The 27,674-nt window shown below is 45.5% G+C and overlaps 3 protein-coding genes across 6 annotated transcripts; all 3 read right to left on the minus strand.

Moving 5' to 3' along the window:
- Positions 1 to 1,313: 1,313 nt before the first annotated feature.
- jade1 (jade family PHD finger 1) lies at positions 1,314 to 12,143 on the minus strand. Of its 3 annotated transcripts, none has more exons than XM_086049278.1 (11): positions 11,994 to 12,138; positions 10,746 to 10,867; positions 8,718 to 8,797; positions 8,493 to 8,560; positions 7,164 to 7,506; positions 6,801 to 7,012; positions 6,239 to 6,406; positions 6,033 to 6,149; positions 4,898 to 5,497; positions 3,179 to 3,296; positions 1,314 to 2,986 (listed from the first exon to the last, which is right to left on the minus strand). In XM_086049278.1, the coding sequence occupies exons 1-11, from the start codon at positions 11,994 to 11,996 to the stop codon at positions 2,082 to 2,084; spliced, it is 2,736 nt and encodes a 911-aa protein (XP_085905404.1). In that variant the 5' UTR covers positions 11,997 to 12,138; the 3' UTR covers positions 1,314 to 2,081. The 3 variants fall into 3 exon arrangements, with proteins under 3 accessions (XP_085905404.1, XP_085905406.1, XP_085905405.1); XM_086049280.1 differs by lacking the exons at positions 10,746 to 10,867; positions 11,994 to 12,138 and adding exons at positions 9,554 to 9,676; positions 10,435 to 10,697; XM_086049279.1 differs by lacking the exon at positions 10,746 to 10,867 and having other exon boundaries at positions 11,994 to 12,143.
- On the minus strand, positions 12,099 to 15,993 carry asmt2 (acetylserotonin O-methyltransferase 2). The gene is made up of 8 exons (XM_086049281.1): positions 15,541 to 15,993; positions 14,819 to 14,999; positions 14,335 to 14,464; positions 14,193 to 14,261; positions 14,006 to 14,124; positions 13,483 to 13,620; positions 13,118 to 13,240; positions 12,099 to 12,459 (listed from the first exon to the last, which is right to left on the minus strand). Exons 1-8 carry the CDS (start codon positions 15,619 to 15,621, stop codon positions 12,248 to 12,250), a joined length of 1,053 nt encoding a protein of 350 aa, XP_085905407.1. The 5' UTR covers positions 15,622 to 15,993; the 3' UTR covers positions 12,099 to 12,247.
- Positions 15,994 to 18,461: 2,468 nt separating this feature from the next.
- Positions 18,462 to 27,378, minus strand: tnfaip2b (tumor necrosis factor, alpha-induced protein 2b). Of its 2 annotated transcripts, none has more exons than XM_086049029.1 (13): positions 26,219 to 27,378; positions 25,222 to 25,449; positions 24,135 to 24,489; positions 23,005 to 23,322; positions 22,120 to 22,231; positions 21,896 to 22,018; positions 21,711 to 21,805; positions 21,517 to 21,609; positions 21,302 to 21,428; positions 21,104 to 21,223; positions 20,557 to 20,712; positions 19,886 to 20,007; positions 18,462 to 18,815 (listed from the first exon to the last, which is right to left on the minus strand). In XM_086049029.1, the coding sequence occupies exons 1-13, from the start codon at positions 26,226 to 26,228 to the stop codon at positions 18,671 to 18,673; spliced, it is 2,004 nt and encodes a 667-aa protein (XP_085905155.1). In that variant the 5' UTR covers positions 26,229 to 27,378; the 3' UTR covers positions 18,462 to 18,670. The 2 variants fall into 2 exon arrangements, with proteins under 2 accessions (XP_085905155.1, XP_085905154.1); XM_086049028.1 differs by having other exon boundaries at positions 25,222 to 25,452.
- Positions 27,379 to 27,674: the final 296 nt, after the last annotated feature.

Genomic DNA, 27,674 nt, shown 5'->3' on the forward strand with positions numbered 1-27,674 from the left:
TTACGAACTTCTTTTCGAGAGGGAGAGCCCTGGTCTAATAAGAGAGGGTCAGTGCTCAAATGCACCCCGAGTCCTTCAGTTGGCTTTAAAGCTTTTTTTTTTCTTTTTTTTTTTTTTTTTTGCAACGTCCCTTGCAAAGGTGCTGTTTACCTGCAGTTTGTCATATATCAAAGTCCTCGGTCAAACTAACCTTTTTATTTTATATTCCCGTGAAAAAGTCTTGTTGGACATGTCCCGATTGTGACCTTGGAACTGTATTCCTAATTTCCCAGGGTGCCTGAAAGTATCCTGGTCATGTGCGGGAATTTTTTTGTTGCCGTTTTCCTACCTAAAGATAATTTGCGCTAACCTTGTTTTTGTTTGTCGAATGTACGTAGTGGTTTGTTGTGAGCACTGTTTAACTGGCTTGTAACTACTGCCCCCCTGAAACCACAGACTAATATGTACATACTGTATAAGTGCCCATAGTGATGCCTTCTATTGTAAATATACCATTTTTTTTCTTCCTAACGTTGTGTTGATGCTTTTTTTGTACAGTCTTGTGGGTGCTGCCGCTTACTTTGCAGGAAAAAGAATCACTAACATAAAAATGGTATTAAAAATAACATTCACATACGTAAAAAAAGAATTTTATGGGCTTAAAATATTTAATATAACTTTTTTTTTTTACAGGAAATTTAGATGAGATTATACAGTTACCAGAGATCAATGAATCAATTTTACTCATGAACCGTATGCTATTTAACTGCTCATCTTAAAAAAACAGAAGAGTCAACATATTTTGTAATACTTCATTTTCATTAGCTCGACTTAGCTTAGCAATAGGGTGGTGACCTAGTGCCTGCCGTTGACAAGCCGTGGAATCACTTGGATCTTTTTTTCTAAACATTCTTCAAAATTATTTTTTGGGGGCCAGGGCAGGGCTGTTTATATTCATATCTCATATTGGAGGTTTATTAGCATTTGTGAATATTTTTTGGGGCGGTTAAAAAAAAAAAAAAAAAAATGCACCCAGTGCATTTCAGTGGCCAGCTGGCCCAATGTCCCGCAAATAGCAGCACTTCACTGTACCGTTTATATTATACATGTAAGCATTGAAAAGTCTTAATATGACATACCAGTGTGAAGACGAGGACTATGGACGATCTTAAGTTGCACCTTAGAACAGATTCCAAATGAAACTATAATGGAAAAAAAAAGAAAGAAAAAGGGTTAGATTTGTTTCATGCCACGCATCACTAAAGAGGAGTCTCAAAGGCAGGGAGATATTTTTTCTCCCCTGCAATTCAGATAAAACAACAAAGGCACAAATGTCATTACTCCAGAGATTTTTATTCCTCTTTCAGACTAAAGACAACCATAACAATTGAACATTTTGCATAACAGTAGTACAGCAGCGGCCTAGGATATAAAATACTTTTTTCTTCAGTGTAAAAATAACTCTGGCCGGCCCGTCGTAGTGCAAACGCTTGAAATAAGTGAGGCACGTGGCGTGGGCGCTAGATCAACGACACTCAAGTGCTAAAGGCGAACGTCACTGCCAACTCGTCCTAAATGCCAATCGTAAAAAGGCCGCTGTCACTTCCTGCATCGTGCAAAATACTTCGTAACACTTTCACAAGGGTTGGAAAGTTTCAACCATGGAAACCTTCCATGGGAGTTCATTGGAATTTACACATTTGATCCAGGTAAATGTCAACCCTGGTTCGTACATAAGCAGTCCAGTCGATACATAAGTCGCTCGATTCCAATTAATTCCCATGGGAATTTTCCAATTTGGAGTATTTCCGAGTTTCCCTTCCAATTTGGAGTATTTCCAAATTTCCCTATCTGAACATCCTAGTAACGTTACTGAAAATGTCCACCCCCTTTGCAACTTTTAACACACAAAAAAGAAATCATGAGAGCTTTGTGGTCCCTTGCGGGGCAGCGGCAGAACAAAAAGTGTCTCAGAATAAAGTCCAATATTTCCCAGCTTATGTTACACGTAAAAAATAAATATCAGCTCTACTCAGACATTTTCATCGGATTTATCCAGAAAAATACAAAGGTAGCGTTTATTTGTCCTTTTCCGTCCTGGGTCAGGAGGCAAGGACTCCGCGGCGGATGATGTCGGAGCCGTAGCGGCGGCTGAGCGAGGCGTCGCCCCTCAGCTGGTGCGAGTGGCAGCGTTTCAAGCAGGGCTCCAGCACCTCGGGGCCGCCGTCCTCATTCTCGGCCCCCGTGCGCAGCCTGGTCCTTGGGTGCTGGGGCCCTGGCGTCGGCGTGTTGGTCAGCGGCCGTAGCAATTGGTTGCGCTGTTCCAGCTCCGTCTTCTCGCTCCGCTTGGGGATCCGGAACTTCCCCCAGCCTTTCAGTGACCCGTTAGACACGCGGGGAACATCCGACGGGGCGTCTTTGAGCTTACTGTGGTTTGAGATGTCCAAATTTGCCGAGCTTCTTCGGATTTCTTCGGCATCCGATGATCGGATATCCACCAGCCGGATGGAGACTGTTTTATCCAGATGTTTGGAGCTGAACCTGACTTTCTGGGATCCGGCTGAGGTCTCTGAAACTTCAGTCCACCGCTTCCTCTTCCGCTCCTCCTGCTCTGGTTGTTTTTCTTTCCGTCGTTCGGGCCCTGGGGCCTCCCTCCGGACGGTTTTCCTGTGCAGTTTCACGCTGGTGCTTTCCTGAGAGGTTACCTCCTGCTTTGGGGACTTCACATGCCGAAGCGCGAGGTCGTCGTTCGGGTGGTTCGAGGTCTGGGGGTCCGAATCGGACTCTTTGACCTGGAAGGATTTGGCCTCAGGGGTTCTGATGTCCTCCTTGGAAACCGGCGGGGAGTCGGAGACTCCTTTCCTTTCACGTGACTTCCCCTTGTCTTGCTTGGACCGTCGTTTGGTCTTGTGTCCCGAGTGGCTCCACGTGGTCCGAGTGTGGCACCCGTGAGAGTTCGGGTGGTCCTCAGAGAAAAGTCGCTGTAGGGACGTCTTGGATGTATTCCCTGGGTACGAAATGGTGGACAAAGCGTTAAACTTTGCGTTTGTGGAACGGTTGAGAACGTCTACATCGCATCGAGCGTTTACATTATCAAGAGTACTCCAATATTTGTTGTATCGTATCTATGTTCCAAAGATAAAAACACTATGGTTTTACACTCAAACAACCCAGTAGTGATTAAAGAGTAAGGACTCACCACTGAGCAGCTCTTGGTCGATGAGCTGGACTTGGTGCTGAAAGATCTGCTCCTGAACTCGCCACAAGGAACGCTTCATCTTCTCCCGGCGAGTCACCATGTAGGTTAGGTTGCGGACCTGAGGGAGGTAGCGACAGGTCAAAAAGTTAAACCAAGTGGTGTACTTCTTGTCCGGTAGTTTATCCATAACCCAAGAGGACCAGACGTGAGGCTTCCTGCTCTCAAGATCAATTACCTCTGGACGGAGGAGCCCGACAGTCTCCAGTATTAATCTAGGAGCGCTACCAATGGTCTTTTATGGTCTAGTGGTCGTCAGCACCCTCTGGATATCCAATAGTCAATTGGTCCTCTACAGAGGATACATATACTTTATATTGGTCCCTTTTCATTCATCTGAAGACTTTTATTTTAGCCTTCCCACTTGTCACTTTCCCTCTCCAATAGGCTATAACACGTTTCTGGAGATCTCCAAAGGAGTCACTTACCCTCTCCAATGTACTGACACTCTTCAAGAGCCCCTCAAGACTCCTACTCATGGTCTTGTACTCTTTTCTCAGAGCCACTAACTCCCTGAAGGAGTCCTACCCACTCCAGTGGTCTGGTATAGTCCTTTAGCTTCCCCCGAGGACCCACACTGCTAGCCTTTCACCCTTTCCAAGGATCACCAACTTTCTTTCAGTGAAGCCCGATGTCTCCATAGGAGCCCTACTTTGTCCGATGAACATCTACGCTCTGGTTTTTGTCTCTTACGCTCCCCAGAGGATGCCGACCAATTGCCTTTGCAACCCTCTCCGGAGGATCCCTTCCCCTCTGTTCAGTCATGGTCTCTTACCCTCCCAAGGAGACCGCGAGCAATCGTCTGTCCACATGAGATCTGGTCTTTTCTGGTCACCTAACCACTGCTGTGGTCCGTCCCCAGAACCACCCTACTAATTGTCTTTCACCTAAACCAATGTTTTCACAAGCCTCTCCAAGTGAAACTCCACCTGCCTTCTCCAGAGGATCCATACATGTCTTTCACTCCCTCCAGAGGACCCCACCCGGTTGTCTTTCACCCAAAGTGAAGCAAGCCTTGTCTAGAGTAGCCCCATACTTTCCAGTGGTCACACACACTCCCATCGTGGTCAAGATATTTTTGAACTGATTTGGACAAATTTTGTGAAATTGGACAATCTGTGTCACCGACACTTCCCGGCAGATTCTCGCTCTCTCTCCAGTGGTTACCTGCCCTGCTGTGGTACCTGATCACGTTTAGATTGTCTTTCACCTTCTCCAGTGAACCTCCCTCTTTTCTGGTCACCTACCCTCAGCTGTGGTCCCGTACCGTGGTCACAGAACAGCTACTATTATTCTTTTAGAGTCTTAAAAAGTTACCAACCCTCTCCAGGAGTTAGCTACCCTCCCCAAAGGACCCCTAATGGTGATGAATCTTGTCCAAGGCCCACCCAAATAAGCCTACAATTACTTTCCACCCTCCCCAGCAGGTCTCAAACCCCCTCCAGGAGACCTCTTGGTCACCCACCCTTTTCTTGCGGTCCTTACCCTCCTCCCCAGACGAGCCCCATCAATTGTCTTTCAACCTCTCGAAGGGTGACCACCCCACTCCAGAGGGTTCCAATCCTTTCCAGAGGTGCCCCATCCTTTCCAGCGCTCACCAACCTTGGCCATTGATCTTTCACCCTCACCAGGGGACCCCAACCCATTCCTGTGGTCACCTACCCTCTCCAGATCTTGGCGGAGGTGCGTGAAGAGCTGCAGGCGTCTCAGCAGCACCTCGTGCTCGCGTCGGGCCAGGCTGTCCTCCTCGTCCTTCTTGGGCGTGAGCAGCGGCTGGTTGAAGTTGGCTTTGCGCTTCAGCTTCCAATACTGGTAGAGGAAGTCTACCGTCTCAGGCGCCATTTTGAGGTGCTGGGCCACTTCCTCGGCATCCACAAATTGGTAGAAGACCTCCTCCATCTCTTGCAGCTTCATCTTGCGGAGGTTGACGCGCTTATCCTGCGGATCGCGCGGGCGGAGGAGGCACAAAGACGACGGTGACGAGGAGGAGGAGGGCTCGGCGAGGCCGGGGGCCGAGTCCTCTTCCTCATCCCCTCTAACCCTCCCCCGCCGTTTGCCCTTCTTGCTTCCGACGCCCTCCTCCTTCTCGCCTTCACCCCCAGAGTCTGGCTCCCTGAAGTCGCCGCCCTCCAGGCCCGAATGCTTGGGACAGTAAGACTTGAACTTGACTTCGTCGTCCTGCGTGAGGATGGTGGTCATCTCCAGACCGGCGTGGAGGCCGCACGTCACGTGGAAGGCAATGCGGCAGTTTTTGGCAGAGCACTGCAGGTGGAAGAAAAAGATTTGGTTATATACAGTATATATACACATACACACACACACATACATATATATACATATATATACATACATACATATATATACATACATACATATATATATACATACATATATATATACATACATACATATATATATACATACATATATATATACATACATACATATATATATACATACATACACATACATATACATACATATACATACATACATATATATACATACATACATATATATATACATACATATATATATACATACATACATATATATATACATACATACATATATATATACATACACATACATATACATACATACATATATATATGCATATATATACACACACAGTATATATTATAAATATATATATATATACATACACACACACAAAGTACATGCATATACATATATGTTTAATTTGATCGTTTATTCTTTTGATTTTGAAAAGACAAATGACCTTTTGTTTGAAACAAATGTTCCTGTTTCTGTCACTGGAACGGAATGAACCCACCTGGATGCAGGCTCCCGTTTTCTCTTTACACAGGCAGCAGTTGAGCGCCCACCTGTTGCTGGGAATGTGCGACACGTTGGTGATGGGCTCCATCTTCTCCGGGTTCCCGATGCTCACCTGCGAGAAACGCCGGCGAGCTCTCAAAGCAGACGGACGGGCAAGGACGCGGCCGGCAAACATTCCCCGGGATGGAGCGGAGCGCTCACCTCTGGGATCCACAAGGCACAGCTGACGTGGACCCACTTGGTTCCACTGCGGGTGGGCTTCATGGCGCCGCCCTTCTTCGGGCACAACTGGCACTTTGGCAGGATGCCCAGGGCGCAGATCCGACATAGCCAGCTGCCCTTCGGGACCTTCTGGATGCCGTAACACGCCTGCGGACGTCACCGGGGGGGGGGGCGAATCAGCGCTTGACATTTTATCCGCGGTTACACTTAGGCGGGCTGAAGGATTCTCTCTTTGATGAATAGACACAAACTGTTTTTATGGCTTTTACGGTTGAGGCTTACGGGAGGGTGGAAGCATGGATGCAAAACAGCTCTTGCCCTCACCCCTCCAAATGAAATGCAAATATGCAAATGACAATGTTTAAAAGTTTTATTTAGCCGACGCTGGAACCCTGTCCTGCCTCGTCTAATACAATCAAGTTCACAACGGGGGCTTTGCAACAGGACCGGCTGTCCGGAGTGGATTTAGCCAACGCCCACAGCGATACGGGTCATCCTTTCGAACCCGATCACCGCGACGGGGGAATGTGTGGCCGCTGACCTGGTGGACGCAGATGTTGCACTTGTCGCAGAAGACCATTTCGTTGTTGTCCTCGCCGTCGGGCGACTGGCACACGTCGCACACCACGTCCTCGTCGTACTCGATGCCCAGGCCCTCCTGCGTCTCGGTGGCGTGCGTCATGTTGTCGTGGCAACGGCGCTCAAACTCCTCCAAGGTGCGCTCCATGGCAAACTCGTCCAGCGGCGGGAGGGCTGCGCGGAGGGACAACGAGGGAAGCCGAACGCTCCTTAGAGCTCTTTCACGCCGTTGGGGTGGGCCGGGCGATACGATACGGCCTTCAATTCAACGTCGTCATTTTCCGATTTGCCCAAAAGTGGGCGAGCGGGTCGCGGGTGGACTCACCCAACTTGGCAAACTCCTCGTTGACAAGCTGCAGCCAGGTGACGTCTTCCTCGCTGAGGTCGTAGCGGCACATGCCCTCGGCCAGGGTGCGGATGTCCACGTAGCCCAGGGCCTGGGCGGCCGACGTGCGGATCAGCTTCTTGGGCCGGACGAACATGACCTCCTTGCCCTTGTCGGCCAGCGGCCGGGCCGCCGGCTGCGGGATGGACTGCGGGCTGACGGGCACCTGCACGCCCTTCTCCCACTCCTGCCGCCACGGGTCGGCCAGGACGTAGTAGTCCTCCGGGTTGAGCTGGTACGAGTCGTGCACCTTCATGGCCGTGATCAGGTCCGTCCTGAAGACCTGAAGCCGGCAACCGAGAAAAACCCGGTCAAACTCGTGGTTCGCATTTGACGTACGCTGGATTGAAATTGACAGTGAAATACATTATTTGAAATCTCGAACTTTCTCTGTTGAATTTTTTCCCTTCATTTTCACATTTTATTTTGATTAAAAAAAAAACAAGCAGAAAATTATGTTAATGTAATTATTTGTTCTTCCTTTAATTTTTTTTCCCCCCAAAAAATATGAAATGCAGAGGACGCATTTCCGTGAAGTTTTGCGCCGGTTCATCTTTTTTTAATTTCCCTTTTATAAAACGAACGGAAAAAAATGCAATGTTTTCTTAATTTTGAAAAGAAAATTGACAGCCGCAAAAAAATGTTGATCCCCACTTTTAATTTTACATCCGTATTATAAAAACAAAGAAATTAAATTCAATATTTATCACATCTGAAAGGAAAATCTTTTTTTTCAATATAACTTTTTTAAAGCAAAAAAAATTTTTATTTTGTAGAATTTTTCATTTAAGTCCACTTCATTTTGGTTCTTAAAGCATTCTATCCCAATTACATAAATATGTCATTTCACAGAGGTTCTGAAAAAGTCTGGTACTGAATGAGTTCATAATGTGTTACTTAAATGCATTTTCAAAGACGACTTTTTTTGAAAAACAAATGTGCACATCATAAAATGCAAAGTATTTTACTCTGCTGCAGCTGCAGAATATCAACATCTGCTCATAAAAAGCCAACTGATGTTTTTGTACACTTTGCAGTTTGTAAAGGCTTTCGGTCAGCTGAGGGACGAACTGCCAATCGGGATCCAGCTGGCCCTTGTTTTGCTTCAATTTGATTGGCCCTTGTGCCGGAGGGCGTCAGAACCGCAGATAAGGGCCGCTGCCCTGCGCTTGAGGGTCACTTATCTAAGGAGTATCCAGTTAAACAGCAGCCAAACAGAATGGCTCCTCATTTGTGACGGTTGTGTTGCTTGTGTAAACACTGACGCACCTCAGAAGGTTTCTGTCTGCTTCCTCTTCTGGCCTGAGACGAATGTTGAGACCAGCAGGTGGAATTGCCTGAGCGGGAAATAATTGGCGTGAATAAATACAACTTTTTAGGAGGGATGTGACCTCCTCCTCTGTCGTCTTTTCCTCTTGATCTATATTTGGGTGCAGCACCAATGATGAGTCGGCAAAAAAAAAAAAAAAATTTTTCTTTCTTCTTTTGACTTACTGGCATTGTCGGAGTCGTCGCTGCTGCTGGGGTGTCGACTTCTTTTCATGGTGGCGCGTCTGAGGAGCTCCAGCTTCACGCTGAGGACAAAGCGCAGGATGATCAAATTAAAAGGATCACAAGTTCAAATACAGCCTAAATATGATCATGGAAAAAAAAAAGGTTTTGTCTAGAATGAAAGTCATGCAGGAGTATTAACATGTACAAATGATGTGAACAGGTGCGGATAAAATGAAAAATGAGCACTCATGGAAATTTCCATAGTATAAATATTGAGTGTTTTATGAACCTGCACTAGACTGCTGAGTCATGAACAACCTCAAGTGGACTTCACACATCACATAATCCGGTGGTTCGCAACCTTTTTTCATTGATGTACCCCCTGTGGAATATTTTTTTCAGCCAAGTAATCCCGAACTAGCTAGCGCAAAGCAGTTTTGGATGAAAAAGCAAAATACTTAAAACAGCGTGCTATGCCATCAATGTCTGATTTATTAAACTTTGGAACTTCATTAGGAGTCATATATCTTGAACAATTTGGAAATGAAAAGATGTAACTTATAAAAGAGAACTAATTTAATCAAGATTACTGCTTTCATGGAGGACTAAAGCAATCTTAGGATATTTAGTGTTGATAGGATAATTTTCAATGAAACAATGTCTCTAAATAATGAGACACTGCTGACTCGGATGGATTTGTTGCAAAAAAAGTTGCTTAAGTCAATATCCAACCTTGAAAATCAGACATGTAAACATTAACACTTTCAAGCGTGTACAGCAGCACTAGTAGATCTCATTAGATTGTCTCCCTACGAGGCAGCAAAGCATATATTTACCATCTGCGCAAACAGATATGCGGAGTTTGTTGTTTGGGTTACATAGTTGTAGCGCCGCTGTAGCCGTGCCGTTAGCTGGTAAACAAACACGTCCCCTGAGGCTGTGAGCGAAGGAATCGCTTGCTGTGTACAAGACGACATTTTGCCTCACATCACACACGACAAAAACACGATTACAAATGATGAACGTGAGCCTTGCGATGCCACATTTATCCGACCAACTTTTAGGGAAATGACGTTACTGTTAACAACAACAAATATAGCCCATGTGGAGCAACAGCTAGGGCGGGCGAACAACACTTGAGGCATAAACAGCAACACGAAAAGGACGTTTTCAGACAAAACGAGTGGTAATCTCGTTTAAAATTGTTCTGTTTTACGGAGAACAAAACGCAGCTAGGTGGCTAAGCTAACAGCAACTAATGACATGTGTGACGCCGTAACTTTTCGCAGATGAATAGCAATTGTTTCAAAACTCCATGTACAAAAACTTGTTTTTTTCAGGAAAAAAAGCTACTTTGACAACGAGCTAGGGCGTTTAGCTGTTAGCGTTATCCTCAACGCTAACGTGTCAGTGTCGTTCCAAAACATGAGGGCCCACCCACCAACCGGCGCCTCTAGTGGAAGATTCTGGATGTTTTTTCCTTCTGTTTTGACCCCAGTTTACGTGATTTAATTAGCATTAGTGATTTAAAAAGAACTAATCGCTCTAAAACCACCTGCAACATGAGGAATTTTTTGAACCTCTTTTGAAAAAGTGCAACGGTTGACGACGTTCTCAAGTCGTCGCAACCCGTTGCTAACCCTGCTACGTCAGTTCCCGTAGAGAGCCGCTAGCATTGAGCTAAATGAGCCAATGTTGCTAATATTTCGGCACATACTTATCCAAATGTGTGTTTCATTTTCGTTTCTGTCAAAATGCGCATAGTTTGCCTCGGGTTGGTCTGGAAAGATCAGCGAAGAACACTGTTATGGAGGTTGTTGCGAACGGGGAAATGAATGTTAACCAGCTGGCTCCAATGTGGCGCACACCAAAGCGAGCCACTGGTCGAGGTTAATCTTTGGCGCCATTTTAAAATGACGACGTCGCGTCCTAGCGTGGAAGTCGCCTCGCCTCCAAAAGTCTCCGGCCGACCGCCTACGACACGCTCGTGGAGCCGATAGCGCGCGGCCAAGTGTGGACGGTACATACGGTGCACGCCGGGACGCTGCAAGCCGCCGTTTTTCTTGGAGCTGAGGCGCAGTTGGGGCTCGGAGATCCGCCTGACCCGCATTCCACATCCACAAACAGCGAGATGAGGCGGGAGAGGGTTGCTGGGGGAGGGAAGCGAAGCCAAGGCAAGGTGGGGGCGATCAGGGGGCGGGACCCGGCCGGGAGGAGACAACCCTGCTCGGCTGCACTTGCGACCCTTGGCCGCTGGAGGACAGCAACGCTCGCGCAGTTCAACTGATTAATATTCAAATATTTTATATCCACGATTCGAATGAAAGATTTCATAGAAACACTGTCGTTGGACACAAAAGATCATTGTTATGTGTTTTTCTTCACATGACGCAACAACCTGTCGATCACTCATTTTGGGGCAAGGTTACGTCATGTCGTCTCAAAGGCGCAGTGCAATACCGCCTATCAAACCTCATCAATCACCATACAGTCGATAACTACTGTATTCCACTTCATCAAATGTGGGAAAAAAAGAACTGAATTGCTGTTTGCAAGTTGGCAAAAACATGCCAATTTAAAAAATAAAAATACTGCTTTTATTGTCCAAGTTGGCAAAATGATGACAACATAGCCCAATCAGCGCGCTACTTCGTCCCTCGACGCTACAGCGCACCTGTTTTAGCTTGATATTTTTAATCTTGCACCGTTTCATCCGTCCGCAGGAGATATTCATACATGTGAATAATTGCTGCTCGAATTCAGCACATTGGCAGCCGCAAAATGAAGACGTCACAGTATCGTCCGCTCCGATTGTATTGATTTCATGTCTATATTTCTTCTAGAGCCAATTGAGGCCATTTAATGATACCGAATTGCTTTATTATGAATTGTAAACTCATGGTAAAATAATAACAACAATTGCATAAAGTGGTATTAAAATGCACATTTGTCACCAAAAAGGGGGGCAATATAATGTTACTTAGTATCTGAATGAGCTCTGTCCCACTCACCATAAACTATAATCACCGGAGATGAAAAGAAATGATAATTGCATCAAGTGGCGTGAAAAGGCATACGTATTACTGAAAAATAAGGGAGGAAGCATATTGCAAGGGTCTCTGTCCCACAAGTAATATGCTAGATATGACTACAAAGTACTGAACTTGAAGGGGCTCAGATGTGCTCACTATAAAATGTATCACCATAAATACAAAAATAATAGCATATATGGTAAGATATCTATTGCACAGCACCGCAGGATCTCAATCCACTCACCATAAATATCTGACAACGAATCAATGGTTTCCTTCATTGAACTTCTGCAGATGAAACGCTGCAAAAAAGATTAATAGTACTGACGTTCAATTCATCACGGGGCACTCATGCAAAAGGTACTTTATGCTAAGTAATGACATTTTTAGACAATTGCGTGTCATTGTGTAACGTCGGGGTTGGTGTATAATCTGCATTTTTGCATAAGGAACAACCGAATCCCGAATAGTGCCACTTTAACCGAGCCTCCTGCGTTCTTATCGGCGAGCCAAGATGGCGTCGTAGGATTTCCCCGTGCGGCACAGCTGCACGTCGCGGAAGCCGCTCTGTCGGAGCATCCTGGTGTACTCGGAAGGCGGCCGCTCGCGGCCTTGCATCTGCACCAGCATATTGAGCGAGAAGAGCTGCGCCTGGACGGGGCCGCGCCGGCTCTCCAGCAGCGTGGCCTCCACCAGCAACACGCCGCCGCCTGACGCAAAAAAAAAAAAAAACGTGATGAAAATCGCGACACGATAGCACGTGATACGCGGTGTGCATCACACCCCCGCCACTAGATGGCAGCAGCGGCGGGCGATTAGAAGATCGTGATTGGCGATGGCGAGAAATTTTAGGTGGATTACGATGATCGGCAATGAGCATATTTACTCAATCACCACTATATAACACAACACAAAATTATACAATGGGATGCATCATGATCGAATACCATGTGATACAATACGATGCAATCCAGTATGATGACACATGGTACGATATGAGACAAGATGGCACAAAACAACAATGCAATACGGTGCAATACAATATGGTACAATCCAATGCAATATGACAAGAAACTCATTGCATCCTCTTGAACTGAGCCGTATCAAACCATATCAAATCGAATCGCAATCCCACTGTAAATCAAACAGGACAGAATAGAGTCCTCGAATCGTATCGCACCCCACGCATCAAGATTCGTATCAGATCGTCTTTTATTGGAGAGATGCACACCCCTATCCAACGTGATAATACCATAAGATTATGACGGGATAAGACACAATACAATGTGAGACAATAGCACATAATTCAATACAATCTGACACGGTAACACTACGATATGATAACGGTACGATACGATCAGGCCTCACCTGGTTTGCAGACCTCGCAGATCCTCTTGAGAAGTGCCAGACCTTTGTCCTCCGACCAGTCGTGGAGGAGACGAGCCAGGACGTATAAGTCGGCAGCAGGAAGTTCGCCGTGGAAAAAATCTCCTGAAGACGGAAAAAGTAGAAATATCCATTTTATAATTCATACAGAGTGGCAATCTGATGTGTAAATACATGCATCACATGATCAGGAGCACCAGTCCAGTCAGGCGAACACTGCGTCACCTAAAAAAAAAAAAAAAATCCAGCAGAGGGTGCTCTTTTGCTTTCAATACACCGATTCCTAATGTTGGAAAACAATAAGTGCCATCCTATTTGCAGCTGAAAATAAAAAAGTGATTGACTACCGCTCTGGAACGTGAAAGTGTCGTCGTCCTGCAGGAAGTGCTTGATGGCCATTTCCACGACTGCCGGCATGTCAAACACGGTGACGGAGGACGAGGGGTACGCCTTTGCCATCTCGCGGGCCAGCGCGCCCGTGCATCCTGCGAGGCAATGAGTTAGCAGCAATATCACGCATCTGAAAACGACACTGATTTTTATTGAAACACCTCAAATATAACATCCATATGCCTATCAGTTATTGTTGATTGATTATTGCCTGTCTACATGTTTTTGTGTGTGTGTTCAAATATCTTGCTGACAACGGGACTAATGATGCTAATCCATAGCTTGTCAATGGCGTTTTTCATTACATGTTAGCATTAAGCTAGCGGAGGCATTCTTGAGGCTCTTTTAAATACACAACATGTAATTATCTTTGTCTTATATCTGGTTTGACCGTAAACTTGGCCGTTAGCTTTTAGCATGCTACACTCGTCGTCGATAGCAACCCCCCCCCGCCCCCCCAGTGGCCGAACGTCTTCTTACCTCCGAGGTCAACGATGTTCCGGAATTCGGCGAGGCTGAACGCCGTCACCACGTCGTGTCCGTCCAGCACCCAGGAGGAGTTCATCAAACCCATGAACTTCAGCATCTCCTCCTCGGACCTTCCCAAACAGCGGGCATTTTCGTTTCAAAACGGAACAATTCCCAGCGTTCTCCTGAGGCGACGCACCTGTAGAGGGCTTGGAAGACCTCCTCGGGCGGGATGCCGAAGGTCTTCTGGTTCTGATTCTTGCCTTCCCTGTGAGGAGGAGCAGGATGCAGTGAAAAAACTAACAAACAACACCTTTTAACGTGTTACCCTTCACACAGACCTGACAGCGTCCACCAGGTTGTTCCACAGTGGGTAGATGGTCTGAGACTGGTAGAGCACCATGTCGTGAAGCGACTTGGCGCCACATTTGGCCAAGTAAACACTGGCCACTTCGGTGCTGCTGTAAAGAGCTGAACGGGGAGAAAGGACATGAGAAAGTTGGACTTGAGTGCAAGAGCAATTGGAAGTTCATAGACGATGCAGGTTGGTGTGGTGGTGCAATTGTCCAGGCCTGGAAATAGACGGGCCCTTTGGAAAAATGAACAGATTTTCCCCAAATTCCAGATGGCCAGCACACCCCATTACAGTGGTGGTACCTCTGCAACATGTAGCTGTAGGTGTAGTGGCAGTAGTGGTGGTAAAAGACTGAGGAGTAGTAGTAATAGTAGCCTAGTAGTTACGGTGGTGGTACTACTACAACTATGGGAGTGGTTGTAAGACAAGTGTAGGGGTGGTTACTACTACTACTTAGTGTTGGTGGTCACCTGTCTTGTCCTCCGGTTGCGTCTCCACGTGGAGTATCTCGATGCCCACCAGGGCGTCCAGCAGTCGCTCTGTTCCGTCCACGCTGGCGTGCAGGGCCTGCGCCACCTGCTGGGCGCTCAGGGCACAAGGCGACGTCGTCAGGAGGTCGAAGATGCCCAGCTCACAGGCCGAGAAGATCACCTGAACAAACACACAATTCCCCAAACATGACAGCGTAGCAATCGTTAGCATGTTAGCATTAGCAATTGTCATGCGAATGAGTGCCCGACAGTGTCAAATTCGGATCGATTTGAGAGCTTTTTGGATCCTTAAAAGTTAAACATTTACTTCAAAACCACAACTAGCTGTTTTATTTGCTTTGGACTGGCATGGATGGCTAAGAGCAACAAACGTATTGTAGGGTAAAGGCCGCTCATAAACACTTGTCGACAGACAAAAACCTTCAAGTACCCTCTTGGAGCGAACCTGCTGGCTCCGTTTATACACAATTCCCCTGTCAACTTCCCTGTCGCGACTCTTTTTACGTCATCATTCTTCGACCATTCACTTTATCAATATAAACCAACATCAACACGTCAAATGACAACATTACAACCAACAATACGTTGCATTTTAGGCCATTTAAATTGCATTCCTGATACCGAATGACCCAACGTGTTGCCAGCCATGTTATGACAGTCAACTATAACAATTTGCTCTAAGAAGCAAAACATTAAAATACCTTCGACACCCTGAAGCCGTTGAAGTACTCGAGTAATTTAAACGGATAGTCCAGCTCACTCTGCGAAAGATGCTCGGCCATCGCAGCGTCTCACAAAGGACAAGAAGATGGCAGGGTTGAAAAAAATCACATACAAATCAATCACGAAATCTTCCCAAGCTAAAGTGTGTTTCGGGCTCCGAGAAGGCGTCCCGAGGAGCTGCCCTGTGGAGGGGCTGGCTGGCTTGCTGTGGAATTCAATTCGTCGGGTGCAGTTCCAATCAATGGCCATAACAAGAGTGGCGCTGTCCGCCGTTTTTGCCGTTTAAAGAAAGTATACATGTATTTTGCATTTTAAAAAAATTACCACAAGTTTATTGTATCACTGTCTATTTTTTTCTCTATCCTCTGATTTATAAAATGTGAATGCATACATATTTCCTGACCTCGCAGGACATCACCACGCTACCGCCTACCACGAGGAATACGCACAGAAAAGACAGAAAAACAAAATGTCTGACATTATTAACGTCTCACTCGGCTCGTTGTCTCTCAGGGATGTGGGGCAGCGAGGACTTCCCAGCATGCCTTGCGTTCACATCTTTTGGCCCACAAAGGGCCTCTGGCTGATGTTTGTCCAAAGCGACACACGTCCCGTGAAAGTGTTCTCTTGCTGAGTTGTGTCCTGATGCAAAAACATAACATGGAGTGATGAATTCATATACAGTATAGGGTACGATTATGATTGGTTATCTTGACACAGCAACGACCTGCCGGGATGCACCTGTGCAGCACGTTCATGAAGTCTGTGCGACATGAGAGCCGCTGCACGGCAGTCACAGCATGTGCAAAGGGTTTCCCTCTTTGCTGGAGTGCTGAAACACACACGCAACTCACACAGACACATACGTGTACGTACACGGAGATACACGACCACTAGTATTTTTTGTTGCCAAGGAAGACAGTTATTTGACCTTTTACTGTACATTACCTGTAAATGGGTCATGTTGGCACGGTGTCAATTGTATTTTCTTGTACACATGAGACCAAAGTGTTGTTGGTGTGAGCCAAGTGAGATTCAAGTGTTGTTTCCTCAGCTCACATTTCATCTCACACGCCCACGCGCGCGCGCACGCACGCACGCACGCACACACGCGAGCGGGCACACACTAGCTAGCTAACAACACAGTCAAAACAAGGCTGAATGTTTTTAATTAATATTTTTTCACTAAAAATCCGCCTTATCATGACCAGACCTACAAAAACACAAGTTTCATTTCAGTGACATCGTCACAAAACTTCTGTAATTAATGTTTTTTTTTTTTTTTGCCACATTAAATCCAACAATAAAAAAATGTCTATAATTTACCCTTCAGAGCTCTGCTAACATCACTTTGGATGATTTGTTGCAAATGACACTTGCTTTTTTTAAGTTTAAACACAAGACATCGTGGGCGTGGCTTCTCAAACGCAAACGCTGAGAGAATTCTGAATTAAAAAATTGAATTCAAATGTTAAATTCACTGGATTGTACAACTGGTCTTTACTTCAAAACGTTTAATTCATATACGTTAGTTTTTTGTTGAGCAGAATATCATATTTCAGGGACACGTTTGTGTTTGTACCTGTTTTTGCCCGTCAGGGGGAGACAAACACCACCTGAGCGAAAAGAGACTTGACTCCATCGATCCATTATCTGAACCGCTTATCCTCATGTTCACCAGTCAATCACAACTTAAAATTTACGTCATTAAATTCATTATGAAGACTTTTGGAGTCGAGCAGTTTGACCCTGGAATGGATTAATTACATTTCCAGTGGGCTAATTTTCCAACTAAACAATGTAAACAAATTCAGTCACATTTCTCCGTAAGTGATGACTCCCGGCATTCCGCTTCCCATCCCACTTAACCCCCGACTGCTTGAACAATCTTTGCAACCTGGTCCGTCCAAACAGAATGTTCACCTCTGATCTTTCTAATCTTGAGCACGTCCCTTTTCCTGTCAGGGTGGTGGACTTTCAGGAAAGCGTCTACTCACTTACGGACAAGGTAAAACAAACTTGAAAACACCTCAGCCAGGCTTCTATTCCCACTCGGAGTCTAAATGATTTCCGGGAATTCTTTGAGACACTTTTGGAAGCCAGTGAATCAGACTCCAAGCGGAGAGCTCCAGGGAAAGAGTGTTCCGTGGAAAAATCCCCAAAACCTTTGACTTTGAAAGATTTCACAACCAGCGCTCTGTATTTCACAATGCCAGTCTTAAAAGTTTAGGAACACTCATTCAAAATCAAAATCCCCATGTGAGGGGGAAAAAAAAAAGGAAATCCACACATATAGCAAGGATAAAACTACCACGAAACTAGTGTAAAACCTCAAAAGTTTTACTGGTAAAACACCTGAAATTATGCATGTAATAATTACAATACTGTAAAAAAAACAAAAAAACATTTGCATATGTTGAGTAAGTGTTTTTCACAGGACAGCAACGATATGTAAAACTAAAACTACCACTAAATCGGCAAAGGTTGCGCGGGTAAAAATAAAACTGTAAAAGCCCGAAAATGAAGAGAACTGTAAACACCCCCAGAGTTACAGATGTTAAAACAAAACTACCATAAATCCCCTAAAAGTTGGGCAGGTAAAAATATAAGAATTTTAAAAAGCTGTACATGTTAGAATAAAATTACTGTAAAACCCCTAAAAGTTGCGAAAGTTAGAATAAAGCTACCGTAGAGACGATAAAAGTTGAGCTCGTATTTGACTAGTCAAAATCCCAAATGTTGTGCGGGAAAAAAAATACCATTAAACACTCCAAAAAAAAAATAGGATTAGTGGAACCCCCCATAAATTGTGCATGGTGAAAATAAAATTACCATACATCCACCTAAAGTTGTGCATGAGACAATAAAGCTAAGAGTAAAAACACCAAAATGCAATAAGTGTTGTTATTCCCTTTATTTAAAAAAAAAAATGTACATGTTCAGCCTACACAAGAATAAACTGGCTCGAATGTTCATAACAAATCATAAAAAAACACACACACACGCGCACACACACACTCACGTGTTCGCACACACGCAAACATGCAGAATAACGGGAACCACATTGAGCTTGAAGTGTGTGGAGTGGAAGATCACTATTTGGCAGCCTCACAATTTGACCAGCACAAATGAGAAGAAAGGCCGCGATTGGCCGGAGTCTTTGGGAATTTCCGCCAGAACGGCCTTCACGTTTTTCTTCTCCTCTTTGGTGAGGTTGCCCTTCAGTTTGAGCAAAGACAGCACATGCTTCTCACTGAAGGAAGCAAAGGAGGGAAAGAAGGAAGGAAGGAGGGAAAGAAGGAAGGAGGCAGGAAAAGTTAGTGTGCGTGCCATTGATCCCATTTTAGTGCACATGTGTTGAACAGCTTTGGAAACTATCGATCAGTTTTCTGGAATAAACAAGAGAGCTACTTCTGACTATGCTAAGAATGATAAATTGCAGATTACCTCCACCAAGGCAGTTCCAATTTTTCCCAAGAAAAATATACTTAACAAAAATATAAATACAACAATTTTGTTTTCGCTTCCATTTTAGATCCCAAATTTTTCTGAAGTGCACAAATTGTGTTCACAAATGTGTAAATCTGTTAGTGGGCACGTCTCCTTTATGAGGATTATTAGATGGCATAATTATTGTACAGGTGTGCCTCAGCCTCCCAACAACAAAAGGCTACTCTTACTGCGCAGTTTTGCTGTATTATCCGGAGGTCAGAAAAAAGTCAGTATCACATATTGTTTATTTTTTCATCTCTATTTGATTTGACCTAATTGAGTTTATTTTGTTATTATTTTTAACTTAATTAATTTCTTGAAATGTAATATTTTTTTATTGATTAGATTGATGCACACTGTACTAAAGTCTAAGGGGGATTGATTCTGTTGTGTTAACATGCTCAATAATTTAATTTACAAATTAGATGTTATCTATATCAAAATATTTACATGCTAACATAAAAAGCTAACAGGGTGTTGTTTTTCTTAATTTATACAGAGTATTTGAATTTATTCAAGAAAAGTTCCGGGAAAGGAAAGTGGTGCTAACATGCTACATGCTAACAAGGTATTGTTTTTAACGGTACAATATGAAGTGCAATTTATTTTTATGAATTAGCTCTTTCATGGGGTAAAGGTGCTAAAGATAAATTGCTAATAAGGTGTTTTGTATTCAAATACATGTGAGCATGTGAATTTCTATATTCAATGTTTTTGCAGATAAAATAGCGCTAACATGCTAACAAAAATGGCAAATGAGCTGTCGTTTTGGGAGCCCACTTGGTATGTTGTGGTGAGTTGCAGTTTGAGATGACATCGCTTCCTGGTTACCTGAAGTCGGGGAAAGCGCTTCCCAGCGAGGCCACCTGGAACTGGATGGCAGGGAGATCCTGGAGCTTCAGGACTTCGGCCATCATGCTGAGAGCCTCCTGAAGCCACGCCTCCTTGGAGCCCTGATAGCCCAAAACATGGTTTTGTTGAATTTTTTTAAATCTTGAGTTCACAGAAATTCCACAAGCTCCCAGTCAGTGCTGGACTTTCTGCTGTTGAGCAATAAGACGTGCTCATTCATACTGTGGATTACATTTAAAAAAAAAAAAAAAGGAAAGCTGTCCGGTTCATTGTTCACGGTTGGTCATCAGAAACGAGGGAGAGTTCCTATTCCTAAATGTTTATAAACAAATGTACAAATTATAGAAATACTATAAATTAATAAAAGATAAATAAACATAAAGTGATAGAAAATATGAATATATTCATGGAATATAAAGTCATTTTTTCCCCACAAGACAAAACAAAAATTCATGCTTATTTTTTATTTTATTTATATTTAATTGAATTCTAATGGGTCAAACAATTATTTCATAATGTTTTTTTGTTGTTTTTTTTGGACAGTTTACAGTGTATTCAACATTTATGTTTGCAGGTTAGGCTTAGCTTTACATATTTTGTATTTACAATAGAGCAACCAGCAATGTATTCATGAATTTATTGCGGCTTACGTGTCTGGCGAAGAAGTCGCACAAAGCGCGCGCGTCCTCATCCACGTTGCCGGCGGCCTGTTGCTGCTGCTGTTTGTCCCTGAGCCGGAGTTCTCCCTTCAGAAGCCTGCGAACGTACTCCACGGTCACTTCCCGGTGCAGCTGGCCAATCAGCTCCTAGAACGCAGAGCGCTCGGCCAATCAGAGTCAAGTCATCCAGTCGTATTGCAGCACATCCAACCTCGACACTTTTCATATGATATCACTTCGTATCGCGTCGTGCCGGACGATACCGTACCGTATCGACAGTAAGATGTCGATATACCTAATTGTATCGTATCGCATTGATATCACGTCGTGTCATATTGTATCGTAACGTAGCATATCGTAACGCATCGCACTCTAATCGATTATCCCACGCTCTAGCGTGTGAGATTAGATTTCAAGTCATCGTACACGGATCATGTTGCGACAAATGACGTCATGTCTTATAGATCACACATCAAACGGTTGTAACGCATATCGTGTCCGATTTGATATCTTGTGTTGCGCGCGCGGTCGTTGGTACCTGGTGACAGGACTGCGGTGGACCTTGAAGCTGAAGCATTTCGTCCTCCAGGCCGGACTGCAGCCGCTCAAGCGTTGACCTCTTCAACCACTCTTTGCTGAAAAGTTTTTGGTAGTGCGGCTGCGGGGTGACAAAGTTGGCAGTCGAGTACGGAGCAAATCACGCGGCGGATGCGTGGAGTACGGCCGCTGACGTCACCTTGAGGCTCTTGTGCACGGGGCCGAGCAGGTACTCGTGCGCGCTTTGCTTCACGTCGCTCAGAACCCTCAGGCAGCTTTTGCCCACGTCCTCCGGGAACAGACGGCTCTGCGTCGTCACAAAGTCCCTGCGCAAATGAAGGAATGACTGCGTGGATGAATAATGAAGAATAAACGCATGAATGAATGAATGAATGAATGAAAGCCAAACACTACCTGAACTGGGCCACACAGCCGAGGTTGGCTTTGACGAAGGCGGCGCTGTTTTCTTTGTTGCGCTTGATGACGTCAGCCTGGAAAGTCCTGAACCTTCAAGCGAGCGGGGGAGGGTTGTGGTTAGAGCTAGGGATACCGACTGTCGCCAGGGCGACGTCTTGGTGTTGACAACAACAACGCCGCCGCCGCTCTACCTGGACAGGAAGTGTTCCAGCTGACACGTCAAATTCTGAGCCTTCTGCAGGTGGCCCAGCACCTTGGCCGCAGCATTCACGATGCCATTGACCATCTGAAAGCGCGCGCTTACATTAGATGACGCATTCTGGGTCGGCGGGCGGGGTGGGGGGTGGGGGGGGGTGCGCGTCCATTGACCGAGTACCTGAATGATGTCGTAGGACATTTGACTGACGAAGCGTTCGTCTTCCTTGGGCGGCTCCTCTCCTTTGCCCCAGGCCTCCTTGGCCTGGTCCAGGACGCGTCCCAAGTACGTGATCAGCTCTTGCTGAACACAACGCCAATATTGCGACAATGACTCTCGGTGGAAAAAGTCTAGCGGGGGGGGGGTGTGAACATGACGGGGAATGTGCGGGCGTGGGTACCTACCTCCCGATGGCCGAGGTATTGTTCCTCCAGAGGCGAGAGGAGATGTTCGGGTAGAAGCTCTTGAAAGACTGTGGTGTCGATGTCGGCGGCCAGCTGAGCTTCTTGAAGCAACCTGGCACAGTAAAGAAACATTTTCCAATCCTTACACGGGAAAATACTCTACGTGGCAATTCTAAAGGTTAAGGCGCTTGTTTTGGGAATGGAGTTCCATGGAGATGTCCTTCCTGAATGACCTGAACAGTTTCAAGTTGCCATGCTTTGAATTGGCCGACAAACGTGCAAGGAGAAGGTCAATATGGACAATTTGGGAATGTGTTAAAACCTTCTGAATCAGCTCAAACGTTGAAAGTTTCAATCTGTCAAGAAATGTGGGGGGAAAAAAAAAGAACATTTCACCTAATTCTGGCGTTCTACCGTGAAAATATTGGAATTTTGGTCGTGTGATAAATTGTTCCATAGAGTTGGTTTGAATTGGGAAAAAAAAATGTCAATGTGGCAAATATCTCTTCATTTGAGAATGATCCTGTTAAAAAAAAACAAAAAAAAAAAACAGCAACGGTGTTAAAAGGTTAAACTAAGGTTAGAAGGTGATAAATCAGTCTGCAGATGTTCTGAATGAGCTGGCCAGTTTGGATTCGGAATGATTTGAATTTGCCGCAGAAATGTCCGCATTTCAAAAAGTAAATATGGAAAATGTCAAATTTGGCCATTTAAGCATAAACAATTCGGAGAATGTGACAAATGGTCGGGTGGACGTCCTGAGCACTTTGAAGTCGTACAGGTTTGAATCAGCAGCAAACGTTGTGGAATACAGAAGAATGATGAGCGAACGATTTGGGCGGGAAACGCGGCGTCGTGGGAAAAGCAGGAATTTGGCAAACTGACTGCGGGTAGTAGTCGTTGACCCAGCACAGCAGGAAGGCGCAGTCCTTGTCGTCCAGCCCGAAGTCGGCCAGCCTCCTGAGCCTGGCGCCGATGCAGTGGTGGTACCAGGCGGCATAGAGCTGGCAGATGGGCAGGTGGCGCGGGTAGCACGGCTTGACGCGCTCCACCACCAGCAGGAGGTCGCGCCTCAGCCGCCGGCCCATGCCGTGCACGTCGGCCTGGATGGACGACTGGCCCGTCGACGGCGTCTGCGGGGCCAAGTCCATGCGCTCCTCCACCAGGCTTTGCAGCGTCTCGTCGTGCACTCGCCTCCACTCCCTGACGGGTGGTGCAAGTCAGCAAGTCAATAAAGTGTGCCGTCTTGAGTTTCAACTCAATCGCTAACGTGAGCAATTCTGTGTCCAAAAAGTCAAATGTACGGATTCAAAATCGGACGGCACAAAGCTCCGACCGGAGGTGTGCGGATCTGTCCCATCTGAGTTTGAAGTCAGATTTCTAAAACTGAGTGATTTTACCATCAAAAATTCTGTGGAGAAAATTTGGAGTAAAAAAAAACAAAAAACGCGCTAAAAAACAACCAACAATTGTCACTAGATCGCAGAAATCGGCATAAGAAAATCCATTTAAAAGCATAAATAATTGCAATTCTTAAATTTCAATGAAAACTCCGATGACACAAAAATGCCACAAGACATATCAGCGCCATCTGAGCCATCAAATTTTTACCAATAAAACACTCAGTCAATCATTAGCCAATAAATCAATAAAAGCCAGTATCAAAAATTCGGTTCATTTCAGTATTAGAATTCAAAATTGGTGTAAAATCAAAACTCAGATTGCATAAAAATATAACAAGATATCTTTGCCATCTGAATCTGATTTTTAATTTCTACCACTAATGTATTTTTTTAACATCAAATGTATTTAACATGAAAAAGGTTTTACTCCAAATTTATGGTGTTAAAAAAAATTGCAGAGCAAAAAAAAAATGCACCCCAAAAAAAAGTAATCTCATTTTTTACACAAAAAAATGTCCACAGATTTTTTTTATGGTTAAGAAAAAAAAAAAAAAAAAAAAAAGTGTCCTAACTTCCAACAGAAACGGCGACGGTCCAGTTGCTGTTCCCTACCTGAGCCTCCAGGGCGGCGGAATGCCCCCACGCTGCTCCCACACGCCGTCGCACTCGTCCTCCTGCTGCATGAACGTCACGGCCGACTTGAGCGCGTCGGCGTCCGCTTGGTCCAGGGAGCTCCTGAGCGTCCGCAGCACCGCCTGCTCCAAGGCTTGGCGGTCGGCCGCCAGGGCGCGCACGTCCTCCGGGCAGCGCCCCTCCGAGCCCTCCGAGCCCGCCTCGCCGTTGAGGCGTCCCCCGAAAAGACGCTCCTCTCGGGCCAGCAGCAGTTGGTCGGCGTCGCTCAGGTGGAGCGCCGAAAGGTGCTGCTCGAAGGTCAGCGCCTGCGGCGGCGGCGGCGGCGCTGGAGGGGCTGCGGCACAAAATTAAGGCTTTTAGAATAAGGCTTCAAGCCAGAATTGGGTTTCGAATAAGCGTTTTAAGGCAGGGTTTGGCTTTCAATGCATGGTTTCAAGATGGGGCTAGAGTTTAATATTAAATTAAGGTTTCAAACAAGGATTAAGTTTCAAAGTAGGGTTTCAAGATAGGTTTATGGTTTTAAATAAGGGCTGCAAGGCAGGTTTAGGGTTTCAAAATTAGGGTTTTAAAACAGGTTTAGATTTTTGAAGCCATTGTTAGGTTTCCAACCAAGAACTAGGGTTTGAAATGAACGTTTCAAGATTGATTTCGGGTTCCAAGCCAAAGTTGTGGTTTTAACAGCGGGTTTCAAGACAGGGTTGGAGATCTAGATTAGGGTTTCAAGACAAGTTTCAGGTTTTTCAAGCCAGGTTTAGCCTTTCAAAAGAGACACTTTGGCTTCATGCGCTATCCACGGTGACTCTTCCATCGGTCATTCATTTCCACATGTGCTCCATTCAACTTCAAATTATGCTAACTAGCCTGTGCTAAGCCAATAGCCTGAGCAAAGCTATCTAGCCTTTGCTAAGCTAATAACCTGAGCTAAGGTAATAACCTGAGCTAAGCCAACTAGCCTATGCAAGGCTAATAGCTTGAGCTAAGCTAACTAGCCTGAGCTAAGATAATATCCCGAGCTAAGCTAACCAGCCTGTGCAAGGCTAACAGCAAAACGTGTTTTGAAACGCACCTATGAGGTTGTCCACGTCTTGGGTCTCCTTCTGTCCGTCCGTGGCGGAGGCGCTGTTACGCCTGACTTGAGCCGCGTTGCCGCCCCATACCTTGGGGAACTTCGACTTCGGCTTGGGGCCCCCCGCCGTCGCCTTGCTGGCGGGCTTCTTCTCTGCGGCCGCCTTCTGGTCGGGATCGAACCAGGACAACGGTGACCGCTTGAAGCCGCCATGTTTCTGCGTCGAGTCTGCTGACCATCACACACAAATATGATTTGACACAAACAGGCTTTCAAAGGACTCAAGCCTGGCTTATCGGGTTTCAAGACAGGTTTCATGTTTCAGGAGAGGGTTTGGGTTTCAAAGTAGAGTTTCCAATAAGGATTAGGGATTCAAATTAGTCTTTAAAGACGGGTGTAGGGATTCAAGCCATGGTTTAGGTTTCAAAATAGGCTTTCAAGCCTGAGTTAGGTTTTGAAGTAGGGCTTCAGTACAAGTTTAGGGCTTCAAGCAAGTGTTAAGGTTTCAAAAGAGGATGAGGTTTTTAAATGTGGGTTATGGATTCAAGACAGGGTTCAAGTTTCAAAGTAGGATTTCAAGACAGCTGGAGTTGCGTTTTAAATTGGGCTTTTCAAGCCTGCGGGTTCGGGTTTCAAGCCACGCTTATGGTTTTAAAGTAAGGTTTCAAGGCTGGGTAGGGCTTCTATTCCAACTAGTTCGACATAGAAATGGCTCTCAGTATGATGACGCACTACAATTGTACACACTGAATCAATAAGTCAACACGTTTTTAAAATTAAATCTCGTAAATGTTCCTCATAAAGTCACCGACATGCATGCAATAAATGCGCACCGTTTTTTTTTCGCACTTGCGATACACTTTTCATCAACATACTGAAAAAAAACTCCAAATATAATATGACACCTTTTCACGCACGACGCACATGAAACATGTTTGTGTGTGTGTGTGTGTGTGTGTGTGTGTGCGCGCGCGCGCGCTCACGAGTCACGACTCACCCGATCTCATTGCCGCTCCTCTCACAAGACACTCAAGCTCACTCACGCACACTATTTAAACAGCAGCCTCAAGCCACGCCTGCAACCGGGACAGACGTCACACGGGCACACGCGCGCGCACGCGCACCAAAACGGTAAGAAGGCACAAATAGAAGGGAGATTCCAAAGCTGTTCAACGAGCGCCACCAGCCGGTTCAACTCGACGTGAGAGACGTTGGAGGATAGTTTCATGACTTTAATCGTGGGCTTTTCCTCCAAAAGTGCTTGTTTTGCTGCATGTACGACTGCTTGCCAGCATACAGTATTTGGATTGAGAATGTTTGCCCGTTTGAAAACTCAGCCACAAAGCCACTTTCACTTAGCAACGTGAAATTTGGTAGACCCACAAAAAAAAAAAAAAAAAAAAAAGCTCAAGGAGCCAAGTCTGAAAACACGCAGGAAGTCAGCCATGTTGGTTTGAGGTGGCCATTTGCCTCCGGAATTGAACAAAACCAACAAACAGCTGTCAAAGCCAGTTTGAAATTTGGTGAGCATATCTAACATGAGTAGACCCACAAAAAAGTCTCAAGAAGCCATGCCCTAAAAGACACAGCTGCCATTTTGGCTCTGTAGTGCCCCGTAGAATTTAACAACAACAAAAAAAAGCCAGCTTAACATAGCAACCTGAAATTCTGTCGGCATGACCCACAAAAAAAGATGCCATGCATGAAAAGATAGAAGTCATCTGTCATCTTAGTTTGAAGTGGCCATTCCGGTTTGTGCCGTCTTGAATTTAATCAAAGAAGAAATCTACAACTCCCCCACCCCCAAAAAAAGCCATTTCACTCAGTTGAGACATGTCAATCAGAAGTAGGCCCACAAAAAAAGTCTCAATCCGAGAAAGACACAGGAAGTTGTCGCGTTCTACAGATTGTGCGAAATAATTTCAACCACGCATAGCAGACTGATAGGAAACAACAAATTGTTAAAAAAACAAAAAAAACCAGCATTTTCTTCCAAGGGGTCGGGCTGAGCACGGCTAGGACGACATCATTGGATAACAACGCATGTCGCTTGACTTCGGGCTGAACAAACAAGTCGGAACAAACGCATCTACCGCTATGCAAATGTGCAAATACGCCCATGCGGTGACGATGATGACGATGATGACGATGACGGGGTGGCCTATCCTTACCGTGACCCTTGCGGCAGAGCGAGCGCAAAGAGCCGAGCGGCACGGTCAAAACGGCGCGTCCGACAACAGCAAAAGAAATCGAAGTGGGCTCACGCGGCGGAAAGAAGACGACTCGCAGCTGCGCAGCCTTCCCTGTGGTGCGCCTCTCTACCTGCACGCTTCCCCCCACAGACGCATGACTGCACGCCCCATTGGTGCCACAACCGCAGACGACATCACACCGCGGGCGCCTTTCGCTTTCACTTTCACTTTCAAAAGGTTGGCCGAAAAGCCACTGTGGGA

Source organism: Filicampus tigris, chromosome 13, assembly GCF_054856515.1.
Source record: "Filicampus tigris isolate MCC_2025a chromosome 13, RoL_Ftig_1.0, whole genome shotgun sequence".
Lineage (NCBI taxonomy): Eukaryota > Metazoa > Chordata > Actinopteri > Syngnathiformes > Syngnathidae > Filicampus > Filicampus tigris.

What these genes read in the sequence shown, in the direction of transcription:
- jade1 (XM_086049278.1), bottom strand. An exon ending in GCAACATCTGCGTCCACCAG is followed by an intron (nt 6,407 to 6,800) that starts GTCAGCGGCCAC and finishes TGACGTCCGCAG; the next exon opens with GCGTGTTACGGCATCCAGAA. An exon ending in CGACCAAGAGCTGCTCAGTG is followed by an intron (nt 2,987 to 3,178) that starts GTGAGTCCTTAC and finishes TTTCGTACCCAG; the next exon opens with GGAATACATCCAAGACGTCC.
- asmt2 (XM_086049281.1), bottom strand. Translation starts at nt 15,621, where the DNA reads ATGGCCGAGCATCTTTCGCAGAGTGAGCTGGACTATCCGTTTAAATTA. An exon ending in ACGGCTTCAGGGTGTCGAAG is followed by an intron (nt 15,000 to 15,540) that starts GTATTTTAATGT and finishes GTGTTTGTTCAG; the next exon opens with GTGATCTTCTCGGCCTGTGA. An exon ending in CACTTTCACGTTCCAGAGCG is followed by an intron (nt 13,241 to 13,482) that starts GTAGTCAATCAC and finishes TTCCGTCTTCAG; the next exon opens with GAGATTTTTTCCACGGCGAA.
- tnfaip2b (XM_086049028.1), bottom strand. An exon ending in GGCTGTGTGGCCCAGTTCAG is followed by an intron (nt 21,429 to 21,516) that starts GTAGTGTTTGGC and finishes TCATTTGCGCAG; the next exon opens with GGACTTTGTGACGACGCAGA. An exon ending in GCGACTTCTTCGCCAGACAC is followed by an intron (nt 20,008 to 20,556) that starts GTAAGCCGCAAT and finishes TTGGGCTATCAG; the next exon opens with GGCTCCAAGGAGGCGTGGCT.